Source organism: Urocitellus parryii, chromosome 5, assembly GCF_045843805.1.
Source record: "Urocitellus parryii isolate mUroPar1 chromosome 5, mUroPar1.hap1, whole genome shotgun sequence".
In the NCBI taxonomy this organism is placed as follows: Eukaryota; Metazoa; Chordata; class Mammalia; order Rodentia; family Sciuridae; genus Urocitellus; species Urocitellus parryii.
The window spans coordinates 126777518-126805380 of record NC_135535.1 but is presented as its reverse complement, the minus strand read 5'-3'; the positions used below and the strand labels follow the sequence as shown (position 1 = coordinate 126805380).

The 27863-nt window shown below is 46.7% G+C and overlaps 1 protein-coding gene across 2 annotated transcripts; it reads left to right on the top strand.

Moving 5' to 3' along the window:
* Positions 1-8905: 8905 nt before the first annotated feature.
* Cxcl12 (C-X-C motif chemokine ligand 12) lies at positions 8906-23661 on the top strand. 2 transcript variants are annotated; one of them, XM_026399530.2, is made up of 4 exons: positions 8906-9101; positions 12899-13016; positions 15236-15322; positions 17910-20626. In XM_026399530.2, exons 1-4 carry the CDS (start codon positions 9041-9043, stop codon positions 18001-18003), a joined length of 360 nt encoding a protein of 119 aa, XP_026255315.1. In that variant the 5' UTR covers positions 8906-9040; the 3' UTR covers positions 18004-20626. The 2 variants fall into 2 exon arrangements, with proteins under 2 accessions (XP_026255315.1, XP_026255316.1); XM_026399531.2 differs by lacking the exon at positions 17910-20626 and adding an exon at positions 20640-23661 and having other exon boundaries at positions 8913-9101.
* The last annotated feature ends 4202 nt before the right edge of the window (positions 23662-27863 follow it).

Here is a 27863-nt window from a genome sequence, read left to right as displayed (position 1 = left end):
ATTCAGATCTATTCCACATTCAGTCTTACTGAGGTGGTTACAGGGGCTGGCACATGGGACCTGCTGGCTAACTGTGGCTACTTGAAGAGGAAGCCTAGCACTTGGTCCCTGGAGAAGGAGAAGGAATGCCTATCCCTGGGATATGGTGTCTAGTGGGTTCTTTGTGGGGACTGATGTGTGCCTATTGCATGAGATGGACTTCAGCTAAGACTAACAATTTTGTAGTGGTAGACTGAACAAGGATGGGCCTTCCAAGAGCTCTGGGGTAAACCTCAGTGAACAAATGCACCCACCAGTGGCACTGTTGGCTCAATTACAAACTGAGGCCCTGCATCCCAGTTGATAATGGCCTGGTGCACAGGGACCCTCATCCCATCCATCTGGGACAGTGTGATGTGCATTTCTTGGCATACTGCAGGTAGGGGTGCCTTTCTCCTCCTGAGTTATGAGTGCTCAGGGCTTGGGCTTCCTGCTCAAAACCTCAATTGCAGTCAACTGGTAGACAGAATTATACCCACAATGACCTGCCGAAGAAGCCACAGAAGTAAATACTGCCTCGGGTCAGAGCCCCTCCTGGAATCTCAGAACTGCTGAAAGCTGCCAAGGCAGGGGTAATATATCACCACAACTGCCTCTGTTTATAACCGGGTAATGCCTTTTATGACTGCCTCTCTGTGTCCTGAATATTTGCTTTATTGCCCCTGTAGGGAGATTTTTCCATTTGGTGAAAATCATCAGATGGTTTCAGTAATGTTAACAACTGCTCATTAAATGCAAAGGAGTAAACAGAGAAATAAAGGCTTTCTTTTTTCTTCTTTCTTTCTTTCTTTCTTTCTTTCTTTCTTTCTTTCTTTCTTTCTTCTTTCTGTGTGTGTGATTTATGGATGGGCATGGGGGATGAAGTAGGCTCAGATGCCCTCTCCTCACCTCCTACCTGGGTGGGCATTCCCAGGAAGTGCTCCTTGCCTTCCAGAGAGGACCATTCCTTCAGCAAATAGGAAGGTGAAGGTGTTCATCTCCTTGGAGGATAAGGCTTCCTGTATAATCTCCAGGTCTGAGGCCCTTGACACTTGGTTCTTTCCTTTGCAGTCTGGAAAGCATCTTTCTCTTCCTTATGGAAAAGGCCTCTCAGGGCTCGAGTACATGGGAAGTACATGTGGTGTGGTTGAAGGGGGAGAGCCAAAGAGAGGTTGGGTAGATGAGTGGATGATGATGGATAGATGATGCGTGGGTGGGTGGATGAATGGATAGTTGGATGATGATAGGCAGATGGATGGGTGGATGTTAGGTGGACAATGGATGGAAGAATGAATGGGTGGGCAGGTAGATGGTGGTGGATAGATGGATAGATGAATTGATGGATGCATAGGTGTTATAGTTTGTATTTTAAATGTGCTCCAAAGGCTCGTGTGTTAAGCTATATTTCTAAGCTGATGGCACTGTTGGGAGGTGGTAGAACCTTTAGGAGGTAGGGCCTAGGGGAAGGAAATGAGGTCACTGGTGACATACTTTTGAAGGAAATATTGGGACCCTTGTCCCTCTTCTTTTTCTCTCTTTGCTTTCTGGCTGCCATGAAGTGCGCAATTTTCTCTGCCATGTTCTTCTGCCATGAAATATTAGTCAGCTTTCCATTGCTGTAACAAAATGCCTGAGGGGAAAAAAAGGAGGAAAGATTTACTTTGGCTCACAGTTTCAGAGGTTTCAATCCCTAATTACTTGGCTTTGTTGATTCTGGGCTTGTGGTGAGGCAGAACATTATGGTAGAAGGTCATGATGGAGGAAAACTGTTCACTTTGTGGCAGCCAGAAATATGAGAGAAAGAGAGGCTCAGGGACAAGAATCCATAAAGGCATACCCCAAGGATCCTTTCCTTTTACCTGGGCCCACATCCTACATTTTCTATTCCCAGCCAAATAACCTTTCAGTTATGAATTTATCAATAGACGAATCCACTGATAAGTTTAGGGAACTCACAATTCAATTACTCCCTAAATCTCAACCTCTGAACATTGCTACACCAAAGACCAAGCCTTCAACACATGAACCTTTGAGGGACATTCCAGTAACAAATCCTAACAACTGCCTTGCCACAGGCCCAAAGACAACAGGGACAAGCAACCATGGACTGAGACATTTTAAAACCATGAACCAAAATAAACCTTCATCCTTTGAAGCTGATTTTCTCAGGTGCATTTTCATAGTAACTGAAAACTAACTAATACAAATGGGGAAGGGGGTGGTCAATAGAATGAACAGAGGGAAAGGGATAAATAGATGATTATGCAAATAGATGGATGAACATATGAAATGATAGATGGATGAGCAGGTGGGTAGATGGTTGGGTTGAAACTTCAGAGGTGCTAGAAAGTCCTTCCCACCTGAGTGCGTCTTCTACTGACATTCTCTGGACCAGGTTGTCAGTGGTGCCTAACTTTGCACTTAGCTCTAAAGCCTCTCTGGGAAGCCTCTGAGTGTAATGTGGAATAGTTCACCTATGCAATAAGACTCCAGAGACTGACCACAGGGTTGTAGGATGTAGAAAGAAGTACAAGCTCCTCCTTTGAAAAAAAGAAGGGCCAATGGGGCTGAATTCCAACTTCTCTGCCTGGAGTGGCTGAGCAGGGGCACTTTGCAGGCAGTGGTCCTCGGTGCACTCCACAACCCACAGCAGCTCTTTGTCTGTCTCCTTGTCTGCAGAATTCTAGTTCAGAAGACTGCTGTGTGGTGCTCCTTCCTGAGGCCTCAGTTTCCCCTTTCCCCATAGGCAGCTTATGCCACCTAAAGCAGAAGGAAAGACTGTCAGCAGTTGGGTTTCAAATAGCATTGCTAGGACCAGAGGAAGATCAAGGCTGGTGATGCTTAGAGAAGAGAACTGATGGCCCTACCTTTGGACATGGTCAGAACTGTTTCTGGAAGAGTAGGATTGGAGCAGGTGCTAGGTTAAGCTGCTCCTAGCAGAAAAAAAAAATAGCAAAGAAAGATTATTCCCCTATTGCTTTAATGAACCGCTTTCCAGTATGTCTGTACAACAACAACAACAACAAGATATCCCTATATCCCCTCAATGAGAAAGTGGATGATTCCAGAACTTGCCTTTCTAGTCTCTGCCAAAGTCCCAAAGGCCAGGTCAGAAAGTCCACAGGGTGAAGTTCTTTTATGTAATGATAGACTCTGGATTAGGATTGCCAGATTTGCTGAAGAAAAATACAGGATGCCTAGGCATGCTTGAATTTCAGAACTACTTATAATTCTTTTTAGCATAAGTATGTCCCATGAGATAATTGGAACATACTTATTCTAAAGCAAAAAATAAAACAACAAATAAATACCAGTTTGTTATCTGAAATTCAAATTCAATGTCTTGAACTTCATATGGCAAATTCACTCTCATCCTTCACCAGGAAAAGCCCTCTTAGTTTTTTCTGCAGATGTGCTTTTTCTATTTTTTTAATTTGTTCTTTTTAGATATATGTGACAGTAGAGTGAATTTTGACATGTTATACATACACGGAGTATAAATTATTCAGAATGGATTTAAATCCCAGTTTTGTCAAGTAATAGATTTGGGACTTAAGGCCCCAAGTTCCAGGAATGGAATTTACATCAAGTACACTTCACAGGGTAGATGTGAGGATAAAGGAAGCAAAGGTGCACAATGCTGAGTAACACCCATGGCCATGCTAGTTGCACTCTCAGGTTCACACTATCTATTATTCAGATATGTAGGTAGACCAAGGTGCATATAGTAATCCCACCTTTTCTACAGAGGATACATTCCAAGAGCCCTAGTGGATGTCTGAAACCACAGATGATACCAAATCCTACTACATCAACTATAGTTTTTCCATCTGATAACTAACATCTACTAAGTGAAAAACTAGCACATAATGTATTTAGTATGGATATGTTGAGCAAAGGGATGATTGATGTCTTGGGCCCAATGAAGTTGATGATGTGGGATGTCATTCTGCCATCCAGATTGGCACACAACTTACTACACTTATTTTTTATTTCTGGAATTTTCCATCAAACAGTTTTAGATCTCAGTTAGCTACAGGTAACTAAAACCATAGAAAGTGAATCCTCAGATAAGGAGCAATTATTGTACTCTGAAACTTTAGTGGAGCCCTAGAAATTGAGTCCAATCTACCCAGAGGTAGGGGTAAAAGGAGAGAGACTGTAGCCAGGAACGGAATGGTAGAACAAATTCAGACCTGCCTCCTCTGATTTGGGTGATGAGGTCCAGGCAGCATTGAATCAAATCAGGGCTTGCGACCTAGTGTCAGGGCAGGGTCACACACCTGACCCTCAGGTTTGATCTTTCCCTAAAAATACCCTGGTAGTCTGATACTCCTAGGGGATGTCCTGGAAAATACTGCTGTACTGTTACGGTGTCCACTGAAGGGAAATCTCTGGGCAGAGCCATTTTTTGCTGGCTGTATAGTCCCTGAAAGTGAATCTGGCCTGAAAAAATAAAACCAGTGGGGTCTAGCTCAGTCTCTCCAGGTTCCTTTCCTGCAAGGATGGCCCCGGGATTCTTTGAAACTGTTTCCTAAGGCAGTTTGGGATTCAATCAAGGAAATCATAACCAGCCCAAAAGATGATGAGCCCTGGCTCTTGGGTAAAAGACTCTAAGATGTCCCCTGATGACTACCACAGAAGTTACTCATGTCTCTAAACACACTCTTGCGGCTTGCTGATGGTCCAGGACCCAGAGATGCTGGTCCCAGACAATCATGCTTTTGCCTCTGGCTGGGTCTATCATGTTGGCCAAAGCCTCAAAACATGCTGAGCCTTGCATATCTTGACTTCAAAACTGGGGCAGGAGCACTTATTGTGCTAACTTGGTCTTTTTAAGAACCTACTGCGGTAAATTCAGAACAGCAAGCTGAAGTTCTATGAAAATAGAATTGTTAGATATCTTCCAAAGGACTTTCTTTGTCAAGTGGTTTCACACTCAGTACATCTAACATCAACCATAACAGCTTGTGTACCCACTACACATAAGACCTCAGCAAAGCTCTGGGATTTGTCTTCCTTTCTAGGTCTTCCTGTTCTGAATAGGGCACCTGAACCCCGAGGCAAGGTGTCAAAAATGCAAGAGCAGAGCTGGATGGGACAAGGGGCAGAGCACCTGTTGCCATTTCTTCATTGAACCCCTTCAGGCCTTCCCCTGAGCCTTCAGGGAGCACTCTGCTGTGGGGAGGAGGGGACACAAGAGTGTCCCAGAATCCCACATGTTCCCATTCCTTTCCTAGGATCTGAGCACTCCTGGAAGAGCATTCTCTAGCCTTACCTCATAGGTAAATGAGCCCACCTCCCTTTTTGGATTTTATGTTTTGCTACTCTGAGGTCTAATCATTTATTTAAAAAAGAGGGTTGGGGTGAGACAATGTTTAATAATCATTTAGACAGCATTTTCAAACTTCAGGGTTTTGGTTGGGTTTTTTTTTGTTTGTTTGTTTTGTTTTGTTTTTTGTATCATTGTCAACATTTTTTCAATGTCCCCAGCCACCTAGACTATTACATGGTATATTAGTGCAAACTGACTCACTTAGAAACGTGAATTTTTTTTTTTGAAAAAAAGAAAGCAGACCCTGTACAATATCTGAAATGCATGGCTTTAATATACTAGTCATATTTTTCTTATTACTTTAAAAATATAGTTCTCAAAAGAGTACCAATCGAAGTCACTTTGTCATTTATACACTGTACAACATATATTTATTTAGTGCAAATCTTCAGTCTTGTACTGAGGTTCCACCAGCAAACACAGTCATCGAACCCTGAAGGTATGAACCATACCAGGTACAAAGAGGAGAGTGGAGAGGTGCCTATGCCAGGAGTCCTGATCCTGGCCACAGAGTTGCACCTGCCTTGTAATTCAGCAGCCAGATCTCTGCCTCCACCCACCCACCCCCTTGAATTTTACATAGCTCAGATGGCTCCTGAAGAAAAGCAGCTCCCAGCATTCCTTGTGTTGTGTGGAAAGGAGCTGGAAGATCTGACAGAGAAGATCAACTTCTTGAGCCTTGATGAGACTTCCTGAAGAGAGATCAAGTGAGACCATTTTTGAGCAGAGACAGTAGCAAGTGCAAGTGACAATGGGGAAAGGATGGTGAGCTCTACTATCTGGAATTTGGGGGTTGCCCCTGTGGCTGAGCATAGAGCTAGTTAAAAAACTACTTGGCTGGGGCTGTCACTGGGTATGGCACCCCTATCCATAGTTTGTTGAGTCCTCCTCAGTGTTCAGGGTTTAAATTTAAATCATTTGCCAACTATAAAATTGTGTGGATTTTGTTTTAAACGTAGATCATTGGCAATCATATTTTAAAAATAACTCCTCCCTTTCTCTGCTTTATTCCCCATGGCACTTAATGACCTTCTGCATATTATATGCTTTTTACTATATTTGGTGTCATTTGTCCCTTCTCCATGACCTCCCCTCCCCCAACACATACACACCTAGTCCCAGGATGAGGGGATTTTTGCTTCATATTTATGTATTAGGTACGGGGATTGAATCCAGGGGTGCTCAACCACTGAGCCATGTTCCAAATCCTTATTTATTTATTTATTTATTTATTATTTATTTATTTTTATTTTGAGACAGGGTCTCTCTAAGTTGCTTAGGACCATGCTAATTTGCTCAGGCTGGCTTTGAACTGGCGATTCTCCTGCCTCAGCCTCCAAAGTTACTGGTATTACAGGTATGTGTCATTACTGTGCCCAGCTGCTTCCTTTTCTGATGTACTTTAAACAGCAAAGTTAAGCACACAGAAGGTATTCAATAAGTATTATTTTTATGAATGAGGGAGCAGTGGGCATGGATGGGTCCCATGCTAACCTCCATCCTGAAGTCTGGGGATGCATCTTCAGGATCCGGGGTTTCCTAAAGCCCTGGTTCGCCTGGGTCACATCTTCAGCCCAAGTCAGACTCTCCCAGGGCACCTTCAGGCTGAGAATAATAGGTTGTACCCACCAGATTTGGTGTCAAGAGGATTTGCCATTTGTTTTGGCCAGACTTAAGGGAGAAGCTGGGCTTGGCTCCGGCGGTGCACAAGACTTGGGGCTCCAGTACAAGACACTAAGGTCAGTCGTGAGATTTGCCGTGGATCCTGGTCTTTGACCGGGCTGTGTAGGCATCATAGCCTTACCTAAACTTAGCCTCAGGTTACCAGAATCCCTGAGCGAGGAAGCTCATTTATCTCTCAGTCTATCTGCATAAGATGTCGCCACCAGAGGGCGCCGGAGCCCAGCCGCTGCAATAGGTCAATTGCAGGCTGAATTCCAGGACTTGGAGATTACTGGCCTGTCTCTGGACCAAGTGAAGGCCTAGAGAGTGCCCAAGGACTTCCTCCTCCGCTAGATTGTTAATCTTTTAAGGACGTGGACCCAAGTCAGTGGGGTTCCCACTCGGTGCCCTGAAGTGGGCTAGGCTGAGGTGAATGAATGAATGAATTCAGACCCATTTAACTGGGAGCCAAAGTGTGTGTGTGTGGTGGTGGTGGTGGTGGTGGTGGTGGGCGGGGGTGAGGGCATTATGCAGCAGACGTTTGTTTCTACCGCTGAATTTCCAGAACCCTGGCAGCCTCCTGTTGACTCCTTCCCCACACTCAACACACACACACCCCATCCTTGTTCTTCAGAGGGAGTCGCTGACCCAGGTACCTGGGGCCCCCACTGCGGGATGGCTAGGATCCTAGTGCTCCCCAGGGTCAGAGGTCTGTTGGCATTGAGCGACCCATGAATGGACGCAGACATCGAACCCACTTCACTGGCTGGAAGAAAGGGACAAAAGAGGTGGCCAGTGTTACCTGGCTCAAAGGAAGGTGCCAAAGGATGCTCTCCTCACTCCAGAGCCTCCTGGGCCGCCTGCCGACAACCCTTCCCCACTTGACTGGAGCTGTCACGGGGCATCCAGGCGCGGCGACCTACTTGGAGGGCTAAACACTGCCAAGGGACTGCTCCGAAGGTGAAGTTCTCTGGACCTGAACGGCAACCCCAGCAGCACCATCCTAAAAGGTAGAGGAGGATGGGAGTTCTCTCAGGCCTTTGGGTCGCGTTGGGCTTTCATTAGGGAGAGGCAGGAAATACTGAAATTTTAAAAATTGTTCCCAGCTTCCATTAATTGAGGATTGACTATGTGTCAGACAGGATGATGAGGACTTGGCGGTGGGGCGGGGGATTCTCATTCAGTTTCCCTAGTTCCACGTTGTGGGGTGGAAACTGTGATCAGCCCCTTCCACAGTTGAGAGAACAGAGGTACAAAGGGCTAAATAAATTCACGTTTACTGAGAGGCCCCGGGGCGAACGGTTTTGTTTCCTTTCGAGGCGGCCAACACTCTGTTAGAACTTTCCAGAACTTTACAACGCAACGAGGGACGTGGAGTCTAGGTTAGCAATGGCGTTGGCTTGAAATCCTTGTGGCTCTGATGGGTGGCACCGCAGTGAAGTCGGGTGAAGGGTCAGCTTGAGGACCTGCGCTAGGAGAACAGGTAGCTCTTGGCCGCCCTGGAACGCTGCTGCGGCACAGCGGGCTTTCGCTCCCAGAACCAACTGGTTTGCTTTTTATCGCTTCTCACTCAGTCCCTGCCACAGAAGGCAGAGTCTCGCAGCTTTTCCCAGATTCCCCACTTTCTCTCAGTCTCTCTATCTGCATAATGGGAATGCGCGGCTGGGAGCCTCTTTGCTGGGGTGGCGCGCCAGGCAGGACCCAGCAGGGCCAGAGATGATCAAAGGCCGGGGCACCCTGCGGTCCCAGGAGCACCGCGGGAGCGGAGGAGGGGCGGGAGGGTGGGGACCCGAGGAACGGCCGCACTGCAGAAGGACGCGCGTCAGAGACCCCCGCCACCGCCAGGATTCGGCTCCAGGCCCGCCCCTTGCCTAACTCCATGCCCCGCCCCGGGTGGCTTTCGCCTCTAAAGCGCCAGGCGAGCGCCTCCAGCCGCCGCACTTTCACTCTCCGTCCGCCGCTACACTCGCTCGGTGTCTGGTCCCTGTGTTTCCCCTGCCACCCGAGCGCCCTCCCGCCCGCGCCATGGACACCAAGGTCGTCGCCGTACTGGCCCTAGTGCTGGCTGCGCTCTGCCTCAGCGATGGTGAGTGCGCTCGGCGGCCAAGGCTGGGGTAATGCTCTGGACTCTGGGATTCCCGCTCCGCGAAGGTCCGTGGCTTCTTTGCTTGCGCCCGCGCTGTCCTGAGAGAACCTAGTTCCCGCCGCTTGGCACAGGGGAACCGAGGCAGCTCACTTTGCATGCTCCTTCCCTCCGAGTGCCACGTCCTAAGCTCAAAGCATCGCTTCGAGGCTTTGCGCCTGGCAAAAAGCGGCCGGCGGACCTCCAGCGGGCTGCAGAGTTAGGTCGGGCAGGATAACTGGGCAAGAGCGAGCTGGTGGCGTGTGCGGAACTGGTGCTGTAGTGCGCGGGTTTGGAGAGAGGTGTCTCGAGGCGTCCTAGGCGCCTGTCTTCCCCCAACTAGTGCCTTTGGGCACCAAGGTCGGTTTCCAGCGGCTAAGGGGCTCAGAGTCCCTATGCGCACGGTGTGAGAGATACTATCAGACATGACTGTAGGAGAGAGCTCTTTGCACACCAGGTTAAGTATCGCGAAGGGCTTATCTTGGCTGCGAGGTGGGATGCAGCAGTGTTGCATCCACTCCAAGTGAAGTGGGTCCTTTTCCCGCACATTCGCGGGGCTCTCTGCCAGCGCCGGCTGGCGGCCCAGAGCAGCTGTCGGGCTCGCGCCACCAGCCAGCAGCGTTCTGCACAGCTCGACGGTCTGCATCGACGCGGACCTGGGTAGCGTCCACCTACTGCCTCCATGACTCTTCCTGGGGTCACCAAAGAGAGGCCTAGGGGCCGTCCAGGCCATGCACTCTCGTCCTTACCCCATCCCCCCAAACACACCTGCAGACTGGCGCCTTTGTCACCGGCCAGCTGCTTTGGAATAGGAGCTGCACCATAGTTCAATCGCCAAGGCCTTGGGTCCTGGAAATGGTGGTGTCCTGTTTCACTGGGAGAGCTCCTTACCTTTTGACTCTGAAGAGACAACTCAACTGGGTACACTGTTAGAGGACACCGCTGCTGCTAACCAAAATAAACTGTTGTCTCAGTGCACAAACAAAACTCGTGTCAATCAGGCCAAGCGTCCTTCCTGCAAGGAGGTTACTTGCAAAGGGCTGAAGGACACTCTGAGTGCTCTTAGTGCAGCTGTGGTCTGTGTGGTACCCAAGCGTGACCCCAGGACTAGACTGGTTTCTCACCCAAGTGTGGACAATGAGTCGCTGCGGTGTAAGTAGGGTGTGAGCACCTCTTAAACTGGCAAGAGAGGCTGAGCTAACCCCGTGAATGCTGACTGCGTGGGAAGTGTTCTCGAAAAACATGAGTTGCTAGTGAGAGCTGAAAAGGGTCCAGACTACAGGCAATTTTCGATTTTTTTTTTTCTGCTAAAAAAGTGTCCGCAGTCTAAGTCTTCCTACTGACCCCCATCCTGGGTCACAGGACATTCATTCTGTTTGGGCGTTAATGATTGAGGGATCTGGTGAGGGTGGAGTTATCATAGTGCACCTCTCTGGTAAATGGTGGCTGCGCACTCCCTTGGTGGTAGTGGTCGTGGGGTGCTTTGAGGATACAGAAATTCAAGGACCCAGGTCCTTGAGTTCTGGGTGCAGCTGACCTAAGAGAAACACAGAGGAAGTAAGTGCCTCACACTTATAAGTGGCCTGGTCAGTGCCCTGTGTTCCAGGCAGGTCCAGTTTCTCATTGTGTGCATCACTTCTACCCTCCTTTTATTGGCTGACTGGGTCAAGCAATTGGGTCCTCAGGTGCCCTAGGCTTCCTGAGGTGGGTCAGATTCCCAGTCCTGCTTGGAGGAGCTGACCAGGGCTCTTGTCTCTGCATTGCAGTAGAATACTCTCTGGAAACTGCTCTGGGAGCTAATCTCACTAGCTTCCAAATCCAGGTGATATGGGAGCTGGTCAGGACTTTTGCTTTTACATGGATTCACACCCAAAATAGTTGGAAAATTTAGTAACAGTTAAAAAAAAAAAAAAAAAAACACTGGAGGAAAAGACACAAGGTTGAACCAGCATCAAATTTTCCCATTAAGAACACCGGGGAGCTTTATCACTTTAAAAAAACTGTTGAAACTCCCTGCTTGACAGACAGACAGAGGGGTCCTGAGGGTAGGAATAAGAATTGCCTTTGAAGGAAATGGATAATCCCAAGGGGTAGAGGGGGAGGGGAGAGAAGCTGAAAAAGCCTGTGTTTTGAGCACGGAATCAGCTCTGATTTCTGGCCTGATATCCACTGGTTAGAGGTGCCAGAAAACTTATGGGGAGTTGGGAGAGAAGCAGCCCCCAGTCAACATAATGCTCCTGCTGCTGCTGCTGCTGCTGCTGCTGCTGCTGCTGCATTTGTGCACTATGTGCTGTCTCCCTTCAAGCTCACTGTTGCTGTGGGGTCGGAGCAAGTTTTACCTCACAACTAGGCTCCAGGTCTCCAGCCCCCATGCAACTCAGAAGGGCCCAAGAGAAATGCAGGGAAAGAGGGAAAGCCAGAGACAGCACTCAGGGACCTTCAGTCTCAGCCTGCCAGGTGCCATTCTCTGGGTCACTTTCCCAGGTGATCTGATTACAGGGCACCACTGAGTTCCCCTGCAGGGACCCGTGTAGTTGCTGGAATCAGCCCTGTGTTGGTGGTTTTCTTTACCTTGATGCCAGGTTTTCTCTTCATGGTTTTCAAGGTTGGTCCTGGCAGGTGGAGGGTGTCTGCTTTTCCTCTGACTTGGTGACAAAATACACTGCTGTTCCCAGGCCACAGCATCCCTCCACTGAATGTAGCCTGTGGAAAAAAAAAATAAGCCCCTCGTGCATAAGACTTGACCCACTTCCACAGCCATATCCCAAAGGCAACTCTAAACAGGCAAACGAAACCCTAATACTCCAAATTAAATATTCTCGGGCATACATGTAATCCTGGATGAAAATATCCACAAATTCAAATAATGTGGGATATTAAGCAGGGATTGGAAAAATCTTCAGGAAAGAAGAAAAATAAATAAATAAATCCCATCCCCCCCAGGGCTTGCAATTCTAGACTTAAAGGGCCTGTCTTAAAGGGTTCCGCAGGAGCCCCTTGCTAATTTACACTAATGAGTGTCAATTATGGCATTTTGCAAATTGGTGAATTGGCAAACAAAGACTGTAATAGGATCCAGGAGACTGTCACATCCCTGTAAGGGCAATAAAAGCCACATTTGACTCCAGCCTTCGGGGAAGTACTAGGGAGAAGGTAAGCCCTGAGCCTGCACTCTGAGGACTCCCAGGTAGGAATTGGGCTGAGATTCTTTTGTGGTTTTCAGGGCTTAAGGTGAATGTGACAGGAGAAAACTGCAGATGGGGGAGGGCAGCATTCCCCTGAGCTTTGCAGTTCTTGACCCAAAGCTTGTGCCAGAGGGGGAGGGGAGGGAGCCTTGAGCCACATTCTTTCCCTTCCCCCTTCCCTAAAATAGTCTTTCTCTACTTGTAGCCCAGGAGAAGTGGAAAAGTTTGCTTTGCCAAGAAAAACTGGGAATCTCAGTGCCTTTAACTAAAACCATTATCTTCTGTAATTTCTACCTTTATCTTCAGACACCTTGAGCAGGTGGCTTCTCCTTTAATCTCCTTATTCCCCGAGGGTCCAGCTCTCTCAGTTGATTTTGCTCCCTTGTCCTATAGAAGGAGATCCTGAGCCCAGCTAGAACTCCATGCTGCCTCATGAGATGCTCTTTGCCAGAATGCCCTGTAATGTGTAATTCATCACATTGCCCTTGATTATTCACCTACTATCATTTCATCCCTTGGATCCCCAGTAATGCCTGGCAAGGTAATAAGGGGCCTTGTTCTTCTTACCTCTTCTAGGAAAACCGGTCAGCCTGAGCTACAGATGTCCATGCCGATTCTTCGAAAGCCATGTTGCCAGAGTCAATGTCAGGCATCTCAAAATCCTCAACACTCCGAATTGCTCTCTCCAGATTGTGTAAGTCTTCAGTATCATCCTCCAGTGATTTTGCATCTAATTGATATAGTATAGAAATGACAGATGCTGGGCATCCAGCCTTAACTTGGTGTAATTAATGACAACTACTTTTACCATGAAGACTTTGAAAATGCCATCAGATGTGAGCTTTGAAAGCTACTCTGTCCTTGGCCCCCTACTGGGCTCCTAGTTGTTCTTGTTTCACCTTCAAACTTCCTCCTTTCTGGCACAGCACAGCTGGCTCCTTCTGTACTGGAGAAACTATGGACTTCACCATGGGTTTGGCCAAAGCCCAGTAAATTAGCCATCCTGTTGCTAGTAATGGTTCTATTTGTTCCATCAGCTTCAGAACCTTGAATTAATCTTTTCTCATAGGAAAAGATCACAAGACTCAAATTCAATTGAAGTCATCTTTAATCATTTGGTAAAGTCTCAAATTTTTCAGCTCATTTAACTGCATTATTTTTTTTTTCAAGTCCAACCTATGAGTTTAATTTTTTTGTTGTTGTTGGTCTCCACTGCCCTTGGTGTTGATGGCAGCTGCCAACATTTTATTTCATTCATATGAGAAATAAGAAAAATTCAAAATCACACACCTGCAAGGCACAAAAATCTTTCTTGGTGCAGAAGAAAGCCACATGCTTAGAAATCTATTGCTTGGCTCTCCTGCCCTCATGTAATTCTGTGTCTGTACCTAGGGAGATGACAGCTAGGAGTCCCTTAGGGAGGATTTGCTTTCTCAAAAGTCCTAGTGCTAAAAATGGGGTAAGGACACAGCAGTTGAAACAAAAGTTGCAACTTCCCAGATTTTTCCATGAGACATCAACTATTTAAGGTTTGGTTTTCTTCATCTTTCTTCTTTTTCTAGCCTTTGCTGCTTTGAGTGTGTTTATCATTTACAACATGTTTTAGGGCCACAAAAGATGGCTTTTTTTTCCTACTTGACTTACAAAATATATATATATATATATATATATATATATATATATATATATATATATATATATATCTTGTAAAGGATATTTTGAAGATAGTTAATTTACCTAACTTTGAAGCATACATATGCAGTTTCACTTTCTTCTGAATGTCTTTTGAAGTTGAAGAGGCCAAATACAATTCTCAGGTCTGGGGCAAACACTAAATTAATAAATGGCTGTTCAGAGATTTGCAGTCTGATGTGCTTTGCAGCAAGCCACATCCCTGCTTTGCAAACCTGTGTTCACTTCATGGGTAGGCTATTTAAAGACTCAGTGGCTGTCCCTGAGCCACTGTCCTGGAGCTTAGTTGTCCTCATAGTGAGGACAGGGAAGTTGGAAATTGCTCTTACCCAGGCCTTTATGAAGAGGTGTCCAGAGAGAAATCCAACTCCTCCCAGGAGTTTTCATATATGGAAGCTTTGAGTGGAGCTGAGAAGCAGAAAGTTCTGTGAACATCTAAAAAAATAAATGAAAGCTAGGGGTGTAGCTCAGGGTAGTGCAAGGTCCTAGGTGTGATCCCCAGCACTGAAAAAAGAAAGAAAGAGAGAAAGAAAAAGATCGTGAAGTATTCAGTGAATTTAAAAATCGTTCTGAAACCATTTTCTAGCAAATCACCTGCACTCTTCCCTCTCAGCCTGCACTATTTCTCCTCAATCTCCCTCCCCTCACTGGACTGCCCTCACCCCCCAGATTACTGTAGTCCTCCTACAGGGCTACTCTTAAGTCTGTTCCATGTGCTATTAAGATACTCCAGCAAAATTAAAATCTGCTTCTTTCACCTTCTAGTGTCCTCAGAAGTGTCCGTAAACTTCCACATGAAGTCCCCACTCCATTGCCCCTTACATCTGGTCTCAAGTCCTTTAGCATCCTGTCTCCACTCTCCACCACATCTATATAACTTTGACCCCTTTGGTGTATTTACTGTTGTTTTCCTCTTCTGCTTTATTCACTTGCCAAGCTCCTACTTATCCTTCAAAGGCCAACTCAAATGTCCCCTGCTGTGAATTCTCCCCGGACTCTCCTGAAAAGAGATTTTTTTTGTTTCTCTGTCTCTGCTATGGAACCTTCCAGACTGCCGCTTGTGTTTTTCCTCAGCACATCTGAGAGGCTCTCCAACTCCAGCTTCAGGGCAGAGCACCCGGGCCCTTCAGGGAGTCCTAAATTGGGTGATTGAGCACATGTGCAAAGTGCAGCAGTGCCTTTTTTCATTCAACTGTACCCTGTGGCCTCTTGTTTTGGCAGTGCAAGACTGAAGAGCAACAACAGACAAGTGTGCATTGACCCGAAATTAAAGTGGATTCAGGAATACCTGGAGAAAGCTTTAAACAAGTAAGCACCACAGCCAAAAGGACTTTCCACTAGACCCACTTAAGGAAGGCTAAAACCTGTGAGGGATAAAGGGCAGAGTTGGTGGGAGGTGGGCCTGAACCCCCAGAGGGGGTGAGCCTGTGAGGCAGTATTGATCTGGGGTGGGGCCTGAGTTTTGCCAGCATATAGACACCGCATTTAAAGAGTATGGTACGATATTGCAGCTTGTATTCATCCATGGAGCTTTTATAACTGGGGTTTGCCTAAGAAATTGTATTATCCCCACCAGTCAGTTCCCTCATGATCATTACCATCATCATCATTCTCATCATCATTTTTTTTAAATCGATAATTACTTCAAAATCTGTATTTGGTTTGTTTTGGAGCTTTTCCTTTCCTCTCCTGGGGCCTCTGGGCACAGTTGGATGATGGCTTCACAGGGAATTCAAAAAAGTATCCTTTCTGCCAAGGATGCTGAGGAAGAGTGCAGGACGCTCCTACAGGGGTGCCCCTCCAAAGATGCCTCTGTGTGGCTCTCTCACAGCAGGGCTGGGCAGAATCCACTGCCTTCACCCTCTCTTTCAAGTTTAGTGATTGGACTTGGGGGCTCCACCTAGAAGCCACTGTCACTGGGGACTGTGCATAGAGACCCCCACCTGGCCATTCCTGACCTTTCCCTGCCTCCAAAAGCATGCTGCATCTTGCTTCTGCTTCTCATTTCTGTAACCTGATCAATGCCACCCCGGCAGGAAGGAGGGTGATCGGTGGACTCCCGCCCTGCCTCACTCTCCTCTCTCTGCCTCCCCTGGAACTTGGGCCCTCTGTGAGATCCCACTTTAGCCTCCTCCAGAATGGAGCCAACCCCCTCCTGGAGGATGTGAAATCATGCCCCCATTTTCCCACAAAAAGACAAGTTTTTGCAGAATTTTAATAAATGCAATTTTAAATCTGAGAGCTTGATTTAAGGAATTTGGTTTCTCTGATTGCCTCTGAAGCCTGTATATACTATGGCGGCTCTACAAACTTTGAGGTTTATGAAATCAGAAGTGAAAAAAAAAATAAATGAATAACCTTGCCACAAAACAGTCCTCCTGTTCCAATCAGAAATGTGGGCAAGATGAAATTTTTGTGCATAAATGTGATCCACAGATGGCCCTAGTGGTATTTGTAACTTTTTGCAAGGCATTTTTTATATATATTTTTGTGCACATTTTTTTATGTTTCTTTAGAAAACAAGTGTATTTCAGAATATATTTGTAGTTGAACGATTCATATATTTGAAGTGGAGCCATATGAATGTCAGTAGGTGACCTTTATCTATGATAAACTACTGGCAATTTGTAAAGAAATATATATGATATATAAATGTTATTGTAGCATTTCAATGTTAGCCACAGTGTATTTTTTCACTTGTACTAAAATTGTATCAAATGTGACATTATATGCACTAGCAATAAAATGCTCATTGTTTTCATGGGTATAAACCTCCTACTGTATGTGGGAATTTATTTACCTGAAATAAAATTGATTAGTTATTAGAGATGAGCTCATAGCATTTCTGAAGAATATTTTAAAAAGCTGGCCTGCTGGTCAGGTGCTGTAGATCCCTTCTGCAGAGTCCGTGTGTGAGTGACACTGCATGGGACTTTGTCTCAAGAACAGATTAAAGCTGCAGCTCAAGTTTTTGTGTCTTTTTTTTTTTTTAACCTAATGAAGTAGAGTACTAGCTAGTTTTCTGACAAATAATATTTGACTCACTAATTCTCTTCCCCTCCCTCCTCCTCTTCCTCAGTTCTCCTAACATCCTCATGTAATCCCCAGAGACTCAACCCTAGTAATATCAAGCTACCCCATTTTCCCATGTAAAAAATCCCATGACTCCAGGCCACGGTTAATATCAGGCTTTCATAAGAACAGGTGGCCTCACCCCATAAATCATTAAATACCATTCAGCTTGAATCATTTTAATGTGACAGTCATGAGCCAGTTGCTCTAATAAAATTCTGCTAACCAGCTCTCTCCCTTGCTCTCCAGAACAATCCCAGTCATTCCCAGAGGGTGTTCCCCAACCTCCAGAAAGGAGAAGTTGGGATCCGGCTGCCTTCTTTCTCTTTTGGGAGGCCAAAGCATTATTTGATTTGAAATGCAGAAATTTTTTATTTTTTAATTTTATTCTATTTTACGAGGAAGCAAACAGACTTCAACTCTGCATTGAGAAAGAAGGAAGCCTGGTGAGAGGGAGGGGTGAGAGAGAAGACCAACTGCCTGATCCTGGGCATCCTTCCACACCCTCTGTGGTGTGGATTCCTGGTTACCAACGAGAGCCTCAGGGGGTTGTAAGAACCAGGCTCAGCTCCTCCGATTGGCTATGGCTATAACTATTTCAAAAGTATTATGCGGAAGCCCATTTAACATTTGTCTGAATAGGGGAAAATGTCTAATTTATTTTAATGAATGACCTATGAATAGCACTTTGCTCAGGGGCCTCCAGGCCTAAGACTGAAGACAGAATTAAACAGACCCGTGAGCCTGTGTTAAATCTTGTGCAGACTGAGACAAACTCCTGTGTATTTCAACATGATTAATGGTTCTACTAATTTTATCTAAGGGGGCGCAGAGAAGAAAAAGTGGGGAAAAAAGAAAAGATAGGAAAAAAGAAGAGACAGAAGAAGAGAAAGGCTGCTCAGAAAAGGAAAAACTAGTTTTATCTGCCACCTCCAGATGGACCGCAGTACACTCTGCTCTCCGCGCTTTGTAAATTCGCTCTAACCCTGCTCCAGGGCAGACCCGAGGCACGCTGGGCAGGTGCTCAGACTTTGTCGGGGAGCAGCGCTTTGCCACCCTGGTGGCCACACCAGCTCCTGTATTTATGTGCTTTTTAAGGCCCTTCTTGGTCTGCTAAGTTATGAAGAAATTAGTTGTTGAGAGACTGGGGTGGGGACCTGCGACATGGAGCCTGTGTGCTCAGGACCTTCCTAGCCTGGCCCAGGTCTCCAGCATCACCCTGGCTGCCGAGCCCTCCAAGCTGGAAATCCCGCAGCTCCACACACTTGCAGTCTGCAGCCCTGTTGAGACCAGTGTGTGGCCACCTGGCCAGTGCCCATAGCAGCCTGGTAGTCCAGCAGAGGTGCCCTCACCAGTAGGAGCCTGTGTCTTACGCCTAGCCTTCCCCACAGCCAAGCTGTCCCTTTCCACCTTCCCAGGACAGTTGATGACTGGCTTGCTCTCAACCCCAGCCTGAGCTTTTCCCCAGTACTTGTCGCCTGGTGCTCCACACTCTGTGTCCAGGGAAGGGACTTCTTCAGTCCCCCTTCCTCCCCTGAGCTGTATGAGCAGCCTTACCTCACACAAGTGGGTTTCTGCAGACTGTGTGAGGTGAGCAGGAGGGAATGCTGCATTCCTGGAACAACAGATGTGAAATGCTTCTCAGGGAGCCTCCTCTTCGGGCAGTTCACTTTAAAGTCTTTAAACGGGTTTCCCACGTGGAGGAAAGATAGGTTCTGGAACTCTGTGAAGGGCCTGCAGGTTTGGGGACCGTTAACTTGTCCCCTTCCCACCTTTTCCAGGAAGATCTCTAGGATGGTGTGCCATCCTGGCTCCAAGACACAGCTGCCTCAATCTTTACTCCCAGGACAAATCTGCCTATAGCCAATATGGTTTAAGTTCTAGAACTTTCCTCCACCCTACTCTCCCTCCCCTATCAATTTATATCTTAGATTTTTTTCCAAGTCTCTAATTTGAACTGGAAATATATGGACCACATGAGAGGGCAAGGCCCCAATTTCAGCAGTACTTTGAAAAAGGGCACCTTGAATTTCTCAACCCTTCTCGTCACAGAAACACACACACACACACACACACACACACACACACACACACACGGTCATCATTTCAATAAATTGATGCAGAAAGAAGTGGTTGGAACATGGAGCCGGCAGACTTCAGGACAACCCAGCAATGTCCCTATGACCAGTCACTCCTGGGTCCCTGGGTGCTGTGCACACTGTGTCTTCGTGTGCTGCCTTATGGTTTCAGCATTAAGCCAGTAGAACCGTCCACAGGACATGAATGTCTTATCGTGTTTCCCACTGCCGTATCTTTGATCTGGATAGCTCTCCCAGCCCATGTCCCTCTCATCAGTTCTGAGGACCTAGGTCTTAGCCTTTGGGTCTTCAGGGATGTCCTCCTCCTCCTGCCCTCCCCATCTTTTCAGGCATCTGTCTGTTGGCTGGGCTGCGCAGGACTGCCATCCTTCCTGTGGAAGCCAGCTGTAGTTCTGGTCTGTGGAACCTTGATGGGGAATTCCTACTGTCCTGTGTCCCAGACAGCAGCTCTGTGTCTGGAAAGGGTTGGCTAGTTCATCCTAGGGCAGCTGAGGGCCAAGCTAAGGCTGCCATGAGGTGGCAGACGGCTTTCTGCAGTGCCTGAGGAATGCCACCTCCGATCCACCCCAATCACGGGAGAGCCATGGCTGTGGGGACTAAAAATGGGCACCACATTAACAAACACAAGCAAGCACTGTTGGTCTTTATGTGACTCCAGGGGGCCTCTCTGTATTTTACAAGAGGCTTCTGAAGCTCTTACAAGGGGCAGGCCCTGGTCTGCTGAAGACAGAGTCATGATGGAAGAGCCTGAAAGCCTGTCCTGGATTTCGTGACGGGTTGAAACTAGGAATTTTCAGCGCGAATTGGCAGCCAGGTGAGAGGTGTGGGTCGCTGTTCACTGCCCAGCACAGGTTTCTCCTGGAAGGTTTTACTGCCCCTGCACCCACCCCTGGCTATCTGAGGCCAGTGGGATGGGTGGGGCATGGGCAGAGAGCTCTCAAGAACAAATGTGGGTGGTTGGTGAAAGCCATGGGAAATGCCTCTTCTCAGGAAACTCTGAGACCTGGAGATGCCCAGTAGCGCAGAGCACCTGCCTGTGCTCCAATGGATGTGTGACTTCAGCGTAAGTTCTTTTGGCCCCGCTCAGGCAGGGAGGCCACAGCACTGATGTCTGCAAGGTTCAGGCAGTATAACCTGTCTGTCATGTACTATGTACTGTTGTGCCATGCCTCCCCGTGCCATTGTGCATCTGCCACACCCTGTGCTTGCTGCCACCATCTGTCTCCTCTGCTTCCTGCCTTACCTCGGATTTCTCTGCTTCAGCCCTGGCCGTGTCTTTCCCAGTGCCCCTGCTCTCTCAGGTCTCTGATGGAAGACACTTGGCCATGACTTGGAAGTAAGGAGTAAGGGCCCCATGGCTCCTGCCAGGCAGCCACCTGCTGGAGTAGGGCTCAGAGTCCCAGGCTTGCTGGGGGAAACCTCCTTAATGGTGTCTCCTCTGTTCTTGTTAACAGGAGGTTCAAGATGTGAGAGGTGGGTCAGACGCCTGAGGAAACCTTACAGAAGGAGCCCAGGTCTGAAGTCAGTGTTAGGGAAGGGCCAACAGCCATTTCCTCTGCTCCTGGGCACGGCTGAATGCATTTCCAAGGGCCTTGTTTTTGCACAGTTTGCTTTAATTTCACCATTTGATTATGTAGCAAAAGTAAATGGTGTTTATTTTTCATTTAGTTTGATTATCCAGTGTCATTGGTGACTAATAGGAACTTAGGCTAAGGCCATTATGTTATTTGCCTTATTATAGTATCTTTCCCATGGAGCCCCCCTGGTCCTCTGATTAGGGGTTCCTACATTTTATATCTCTCTAAGCTGAGACAGGAGGCTCACCCCCTTTCCAAATGGAAGCCGGGGTCCGCCTCCTCCCTGAGGATTGCAGGGCTTCCTTGGGCTGAGGCAGGAATGTGAGGCCAGGGCAGAGTGAGACCCACCCCTCATCCCGTGCTCTCCTCCACATCCCATCACGTCCTTCTCATCATTCTCTCTCTCATCCATCATCATGTGTCTCCAAGACTGTCTCCATGATCCTGAAAAAGTACTCTCTCAAGATGAAAGCTTTCACTGAAACTGGGCACCAAGAAGGAAAGCCAAATACCTGGTGTTCCCTGAAAACACTGTGCACATCTATGTCTTGTTTGGAATATTGTCTGTTGTCCAATCCTATGTTTTGTTCAAAGCTGATGTCCTCATCCATGACCAACATCTTGGTGCATGCACTGCCCCTTCCTCCTGTGCAAAGGCTGAGTGTCAGGAGCCGCCCCCTTGGGCACTTTGAATAGTTCCTGATTAGGGCTGTGATCAAGCTGAATCTGGTTCCCCCACGGGTCACAAAACTAGGTGGATCAGCAGATAGAGCCCAAGGGAATGCTGTTTGCAGCAGCGCTGATCTCTGAGGACTGCTAACACTCAATGTCTCTAGAGTTGTTGATATCTTAAAACTTCAGAGTTTTTTCCTCCTGGTGCCAAGCTCAGTATTGTTCTGGAAATAACAAGGGGGAAAATATCAATTTTTATTATTATTTTCAAAATAAAAATCATAAAATAATCAATCCTAGGTATGAAAATCCCTTCCCAATTAAAGTCTAACCATCTTCTTCACCATTGGGCAATGCCATCATGTCTTACCTTAACCCTGGACTTCTCTCCCGGCACATGTCAATATGCACTTCCAGGATGTACAGCCAGGCATTCCTCTAAGAAAGTGGGATAAAATTCCTGACATTTGAAATTTTCCCTTTAAGAGCAGTCTATAGAGTTACATTAAACTGCTTTAACATGTAGGTATTTGGATGTCTTTGTATGTTTTGTTTTTCATTCAGTCTCACTAATACCTTTCTCTTTTTGGTTAAAGACTCTAGTGAGACACTTTAATGAGGAAGATGGGAAAAATGAGGAGCAAAGCAAGGAAAGTTATCAGTTGACATGACATTGTACGTAGCGTGGAGAAAGGAAGTTAAAAAGAGATTTTACTTGCAGGTGTTCTGATATTTCATAATCTGTAATTAGAAATGTGTGTCAGGCATTTCCATAAATATTAGCTTAAATTGGTTTTTTATAGAAGAAGTAAATCCATCTACCAAAAAATTTCCCCCAATTCAAACATAAGATTTTCAAACCAGTTATGTTATACTGGGGGGAAAATGGGGTTAGGAGATCTTTATTAATTATAAGAACACTGAGCTAGTTTAAAAATTCTCTTTTGCAATTAACCCATCCCTACAAGTCTTCTGATTTATACATGAAATAATGGAATGTTCAGTGAGACAATAATTTTCCAGGTAATCCAAGTTATCCTTCATGGAAAACTTAGGAGCACCTCCCCTCTGGAATCTAGAAACCAGGACCATTAAATCTCTTGCTTCCAAAGAAACAAACTTGACCATAAATCTCAACTAGAGTTAAGTAAGGAATCATTTGTTTCTCCTGCATAGGGGGAGGAATAGATGAGAGTAGAAACTCCAGGGAAATAACAGTTCTCTACTAACAATTGTCTCTCCTAAGTGGAGACTGCCTGGCTGAAGAAAATATGCATTTAAATGGCCCATTAGCAAAGGAAAAGTCTCTCCCCATCCTAATCCCAGTTTGCTTTCAAAATACCAGTCAAATGCATCATGGAGCTGATGACTAGGGACACCCAGCTGTTCCTCCTAGCCCTGGTGCTGCCCGTACCCTGACATTCCCTTGGGCTCCATGCAATCTCCTGGGTTATCCTTCACCCCTGACACTAGCCTTTGCATCAGGACTGGGAAGGGGGGCTGGGGGCTCACAGACACGCTGTATGTTGGAATCCAAATCTATGCCATGTGTTGTTTGCACTGTTGTTTGTCGCCCTCTGGCCAAGGCACTGAGACACTAGCGAGGAAGTGCAGGAGGGCCCTCTGCTCTCTACCTGTTCACCAGAGATCAGAGATCACCTCCTAAGAAAGTTGGTTCAGCTTTGAGCAGAAGGTCTGCATTGCAAAAGGTGGCAGTCTCCCCTGGGGGATATCCAGAGAACTAAATCTTTTCATTGCATCCCACTGATCCTTCCAGGATGTGATTTTTCTCCCTGAAATTATTACCCAGGGCTCCCCAGTTGGGAGTTGATCACCTTTCTCATGTAGTGCACCCTTTTCCAGCTGGATGAAAATCTGGGGGTCCTATTCCCTCTGCACAGCTCTCCTAATCCACTCTGAAGGACCCCCATTCCTGGAAATGCTGCCTAGAAATCTCCAAGTCCCTCAAGCAGACCACTGACAAAACCAACCTCGCCAGGCTCTCAGTCTTTGAGCAGTGATGGGTTCAGTGTTAAATGTGATGAATACTGTATTTTATATTGTTTAAATTGCATCTCCCAGATAATGTGAAAATGGTCCTGGAGAAGGCAGCTTCCTGTATGCAGTGTGTGCTTTTTTTTTTTTTTTCCCTTAAAGTAACAACTCTGAGAAACAACAATTACTACTTTGAAGTCATATCCATGAAAAAAATGTATCTGCACTTATAATTTTCCTAATAAAGATCTGTATTCAAATGTAGCCACCAAGAATTTGAAATGAGCGTTAACCACATAAAATTTTTCAAACTTGGTTTTTCTTCCTTAAACTCAACCACCAGCTGCAGTGGTGAGTGGGAAAGGGCCATTCAGGTAATCACAGGCAAGAATTCTGGGGTCCCAGTTGCCACTCCTGACCCTTAGCAAAGTAAAGCTACTCCCTTTTCTCTGGGTTTTGCTGGGATCTCTCCTTAAAGGCAAGTTAGTACTCTACTTCACAAGGTGGGGTTCTGATCCAGGGTCCCAAGTATTTTCCCAACAGCTCTGGGGAAGAAAACCTCTACTCTGCCTTTATCAGTCTTGACAGAAGGTAACAATTGGTGCTGGAACTCGGCATATTTCCTGTCCTGCACAGGAGCCCTGCTGGAAGCCAGATTAATTTGTCTGCTGCTGGCCAGCCCTGTCCTGGTCCCTGGGAACAGTGGTGTGAATCCAGTAGACCTCACCCTTGTTCTCCTAATGTTTAGCTCTTAACCCTTTTTATCACATACTCTGTAGTCTGCCATCGGCTACAATTGCAAAGGAAAGGCCACCACAAAAGCCCCAGATGTTTTAGTCCAGATTGGTTTTGGCCTAAAAATAACCATGTCCCTCTTGTGCTCAGAAACTCTCCATTACTTATAAGGTGGATGCCACTGGGTGCTAAGTTGTGTTACCAGAGACCTGACACTTGAGGGGTCCCCACAAACCAGGGCTTCTGAATTATACCTTCAGGTCTTCTGTGCCCCACTACCTCAACAATCCAGTCAGAGATAAGTGGTGGTGAAGTAAGAAAGGAATTTATTCAATGAGATCACTCTGGGAAGAAACAGGGTGACCAACTTCCTAAACCCTGTCTTCAAAGCACTGGCAACAGCTTCAGGATTATATAGGGGAAGAGAAAAGCGGGGTGGTGGCAGGGATAAGAAGTATGCATAGTCAAGCCATCCTGGCCAAACAGTAGTCTGGTTGATCATTCTCTCAGGTCTGGTTATGAAAGGTCCTGCTGGCATCTGGAGAATCAATATTGCTTGTGGGGCCCATTCAGTTCCCATCATGAGATGCCTGCTCCTGCCTATGGGAGCAACCTGGTTCCCATCATAAGGTAGAGTCCTAGAGGATTTGCTGATTTTAGAATTTGAGACAGGCTGGGAAGAACTCATTTGCTGGCAAGCGGAGCAAAATGGAGTTCGGACAAAAACCGTGTCCTCTTTCAGTTGCACATGCACTGGAGAAAGGAAGGGTTCTTCCCAGCCTGTCTCAAATTCTAAAATCAGCAAATCCTCTAGGATTTTCTCTCATCCATAAACACATTGCAAAAGAGAGACTGGCACAAAAGCCCCAAATGTCTACCAAGTCCAGATTATTTCTGACCCAGAAATGACCATGCCATTCCTATGCTCAGAACCTACCCGTTACATATATACAGGGTGGAGGCCACACAGCTGGAATGGGAGTCACATCTACCTCTCAGCTCTTAGCCCCTCAATAAAGCTCAGACACCAAGTAGAGCTAAAAGTGACATAGAAGTTGAGCCTACTTTCTGAGCTGATGGATGGGGAGAAGCTTCTTGGTTAGGGTGCCCTGTAGGGTCCTTAGTGCTGTGAGGTCATGTTTCTTGCACACCATACCACTACTGTTGCACACGAATTGACAACCAGCTGACCCTTCAGAATGATGTAGTATCAATCAGTCAGTCAATCAAAAGTGCCTATGCCCATGACACTCATTTACTCAACCAGCAACAGTTCTGATGCCAGTCCTGCACTGGGTGTTGGGGACACTTCAGTGACCAGGACACCTTTTTTTCCCCCTCTGCTCCTCTAGTGCAAGGAAGTGGACATTTTCATAAAGTATGGAGCATCCAGGTATCAAGAAATCTTAAGAGCAGAAATGCCCCTAATTTAAGCATTCAGAGAAGGCTCCCAAAGTATAATTGAAGCTAAGACTTAAGAGAAATACAGTGTTTTCAGGGGTGCTTTAATGAGCCCATGAAGACTGCCACTGAGAGCCCATGTGGTATCCTCCCGTGAGTTAGAAATGGGGGCCTGTTCTGCCAGGGACACAGCTCACCTGAGGAGCAGGGCATGGGGGGCAGAGACCTGGGTTTCTCCCTGCTCCCCACACTACATGCACATGTGAGGCACAAACTGAACAAAAGCAACTAAGATGAGCTAGACCTCCCACAGTGATGAGGTCTTGAGGCCAGGAAGTACCTGGCCTTCAAGAGAGTCTCCCTGTCACAGATGACTGGACAGCATGGCTGACTGGTGCACCTTGTGGGCCAATTGGATTTTCTGTCCTAGGAATACAGAGCCATGATTCCGTGAGCCTTAAGTTCTGCTTCTGTTTCTTTGTGCCCATAACTAAGGACTTGGCGTTCAGGATTGTGGACAGCAGGGAGACAGAGAAGCGGAGGGAACCACACACAGCTTGATGAAACAGATGTACAGAGAGAGGCAGGGACATTAGAACAGGGAGTCCAAGAGAGAGGTCAAAAGTGCTGCACATGAAGAGGCTGGGAAGGCATGGGTCCCTTGTGAGGTCCTCCATATGCCCTGCTCTGGGTTTATGCATTGCAAATAAATGCTCCTCAAGCTAGAAATGAGGATTTGGGCTATTACATCCAAATAACCATCACAAGGCCTATTAGGCAAAGTGGGCAAGGCACATGGTGAGCAAGGAGGCTTTGGGTCATGAGCTGCCACTTGCATGGAGTGTTGTCAACCTCCTAGCCCTTTTGTCAAGTGTCCCCTGGGCCAGCCCTGAGCCCTCTACCTGGATTCAACTTGAACTCCAAGGAAAGGTCATCCTCAGGGATGAACTAGCCTGTGCCTGCTGCCTGCTACAATATCAGGATGGATCAAAGAAAGACCTAGGGCATCCCCTATATCCCTCCCTACATGAAAGGTGCAGAATCCCTTTAGGATTAGGACACGCCTCCCTTGCTGAAGGCACCTACCACCACTTGACCTAGCACACATGTTGACTGAGCACAAAACAAATATTGACTGAGCACATCAACCTGTGCAGACCTGTGTTTGTTGAGTCCAGTCAACATGAGGCAGGGATCTAGGGTCCACCCCACTGCCAGTGTGTCCAGTAAGGAAGACATACTCTGGAGGCAATGTGTTCTCAGGTGGAGTCCATTCCTAAGTCATCCTATTATCCTGTAAGCTCCAGATGCCCTGCATGAGGCTTTATTCCTAATGCCTGGTCACAGTGATGTTTAACAAACACCAGCTGAGAGCTGATGTCAGCCAAGGACAAGCCTGTGGGTGGCAGTCTGTGGACAAGCCCCATCCAAGCTTTGGTGCTCTTACCTGGTTCAAGAGCTGCTCTTAATTTTCAGGGACCAGGTTCTGCTAATTTTTGGAGCAAATAGCATTGCTTCTACTTATTGACCCATGAGGCCAAACAGAAGCAAAGCAACAAGAAGCCCAGCCCTTCTACAATTGCTGCAAATGGAAGGGTGTTGGAGGGATTGTAAGAGATTCTTAAAAAGGGAATGAATGAGTGAGTGTGCGAGGAGCCTTGGACTTTTAACAAATATTGGTAGCTATTGATTTCTTGACAAACTATCTTCAGTTAAACTCAATCCATGTTGCACTGCACTTCCAAGTTGATTGGAGCTAAAGAAAAAAAACACATTCCTGTTGCCTAGTCTCTTTCAATTCATGACGACAGCCACTTCCAGAGGATCCTCACTGCTGCAGGTGACCCTACCACACTTCCCTGTCCCATTCTCTCTCCCTTCTCCTAGGTGCTTGTTCCACACATTTTTCTGTCTCTTTAAATTTTCATCCTCTTCCTCCTCACTCTAGGCTAACATTCTGGCTTCCCATGTCATGGAATAAAAGGGAAGAATAAGGAGACTTGCTCAGGCTTCATCTTTTGTTCACCTTCTGTCCAATTTGTTGTCATTGTTGTCACCTGTGTGGAGACCTATGTTGATTTGCCACCCTGCACCTGGGATACGGAGTATAGCACTGTTCAACAGCAGAAAACATCTCTCCTGACTCCTTCCTCATCTCCGCACCGTAAAATTTTCCATCTATTCAACATACCACATGCTATAATGTCTGATAAAAAAACAAAATGTGAAAACAGTCTCTATGTCCCTCTACACTGACGTTTCTCTACAGCTTCTGCAATAGTTCTTTGCTTCTCAACT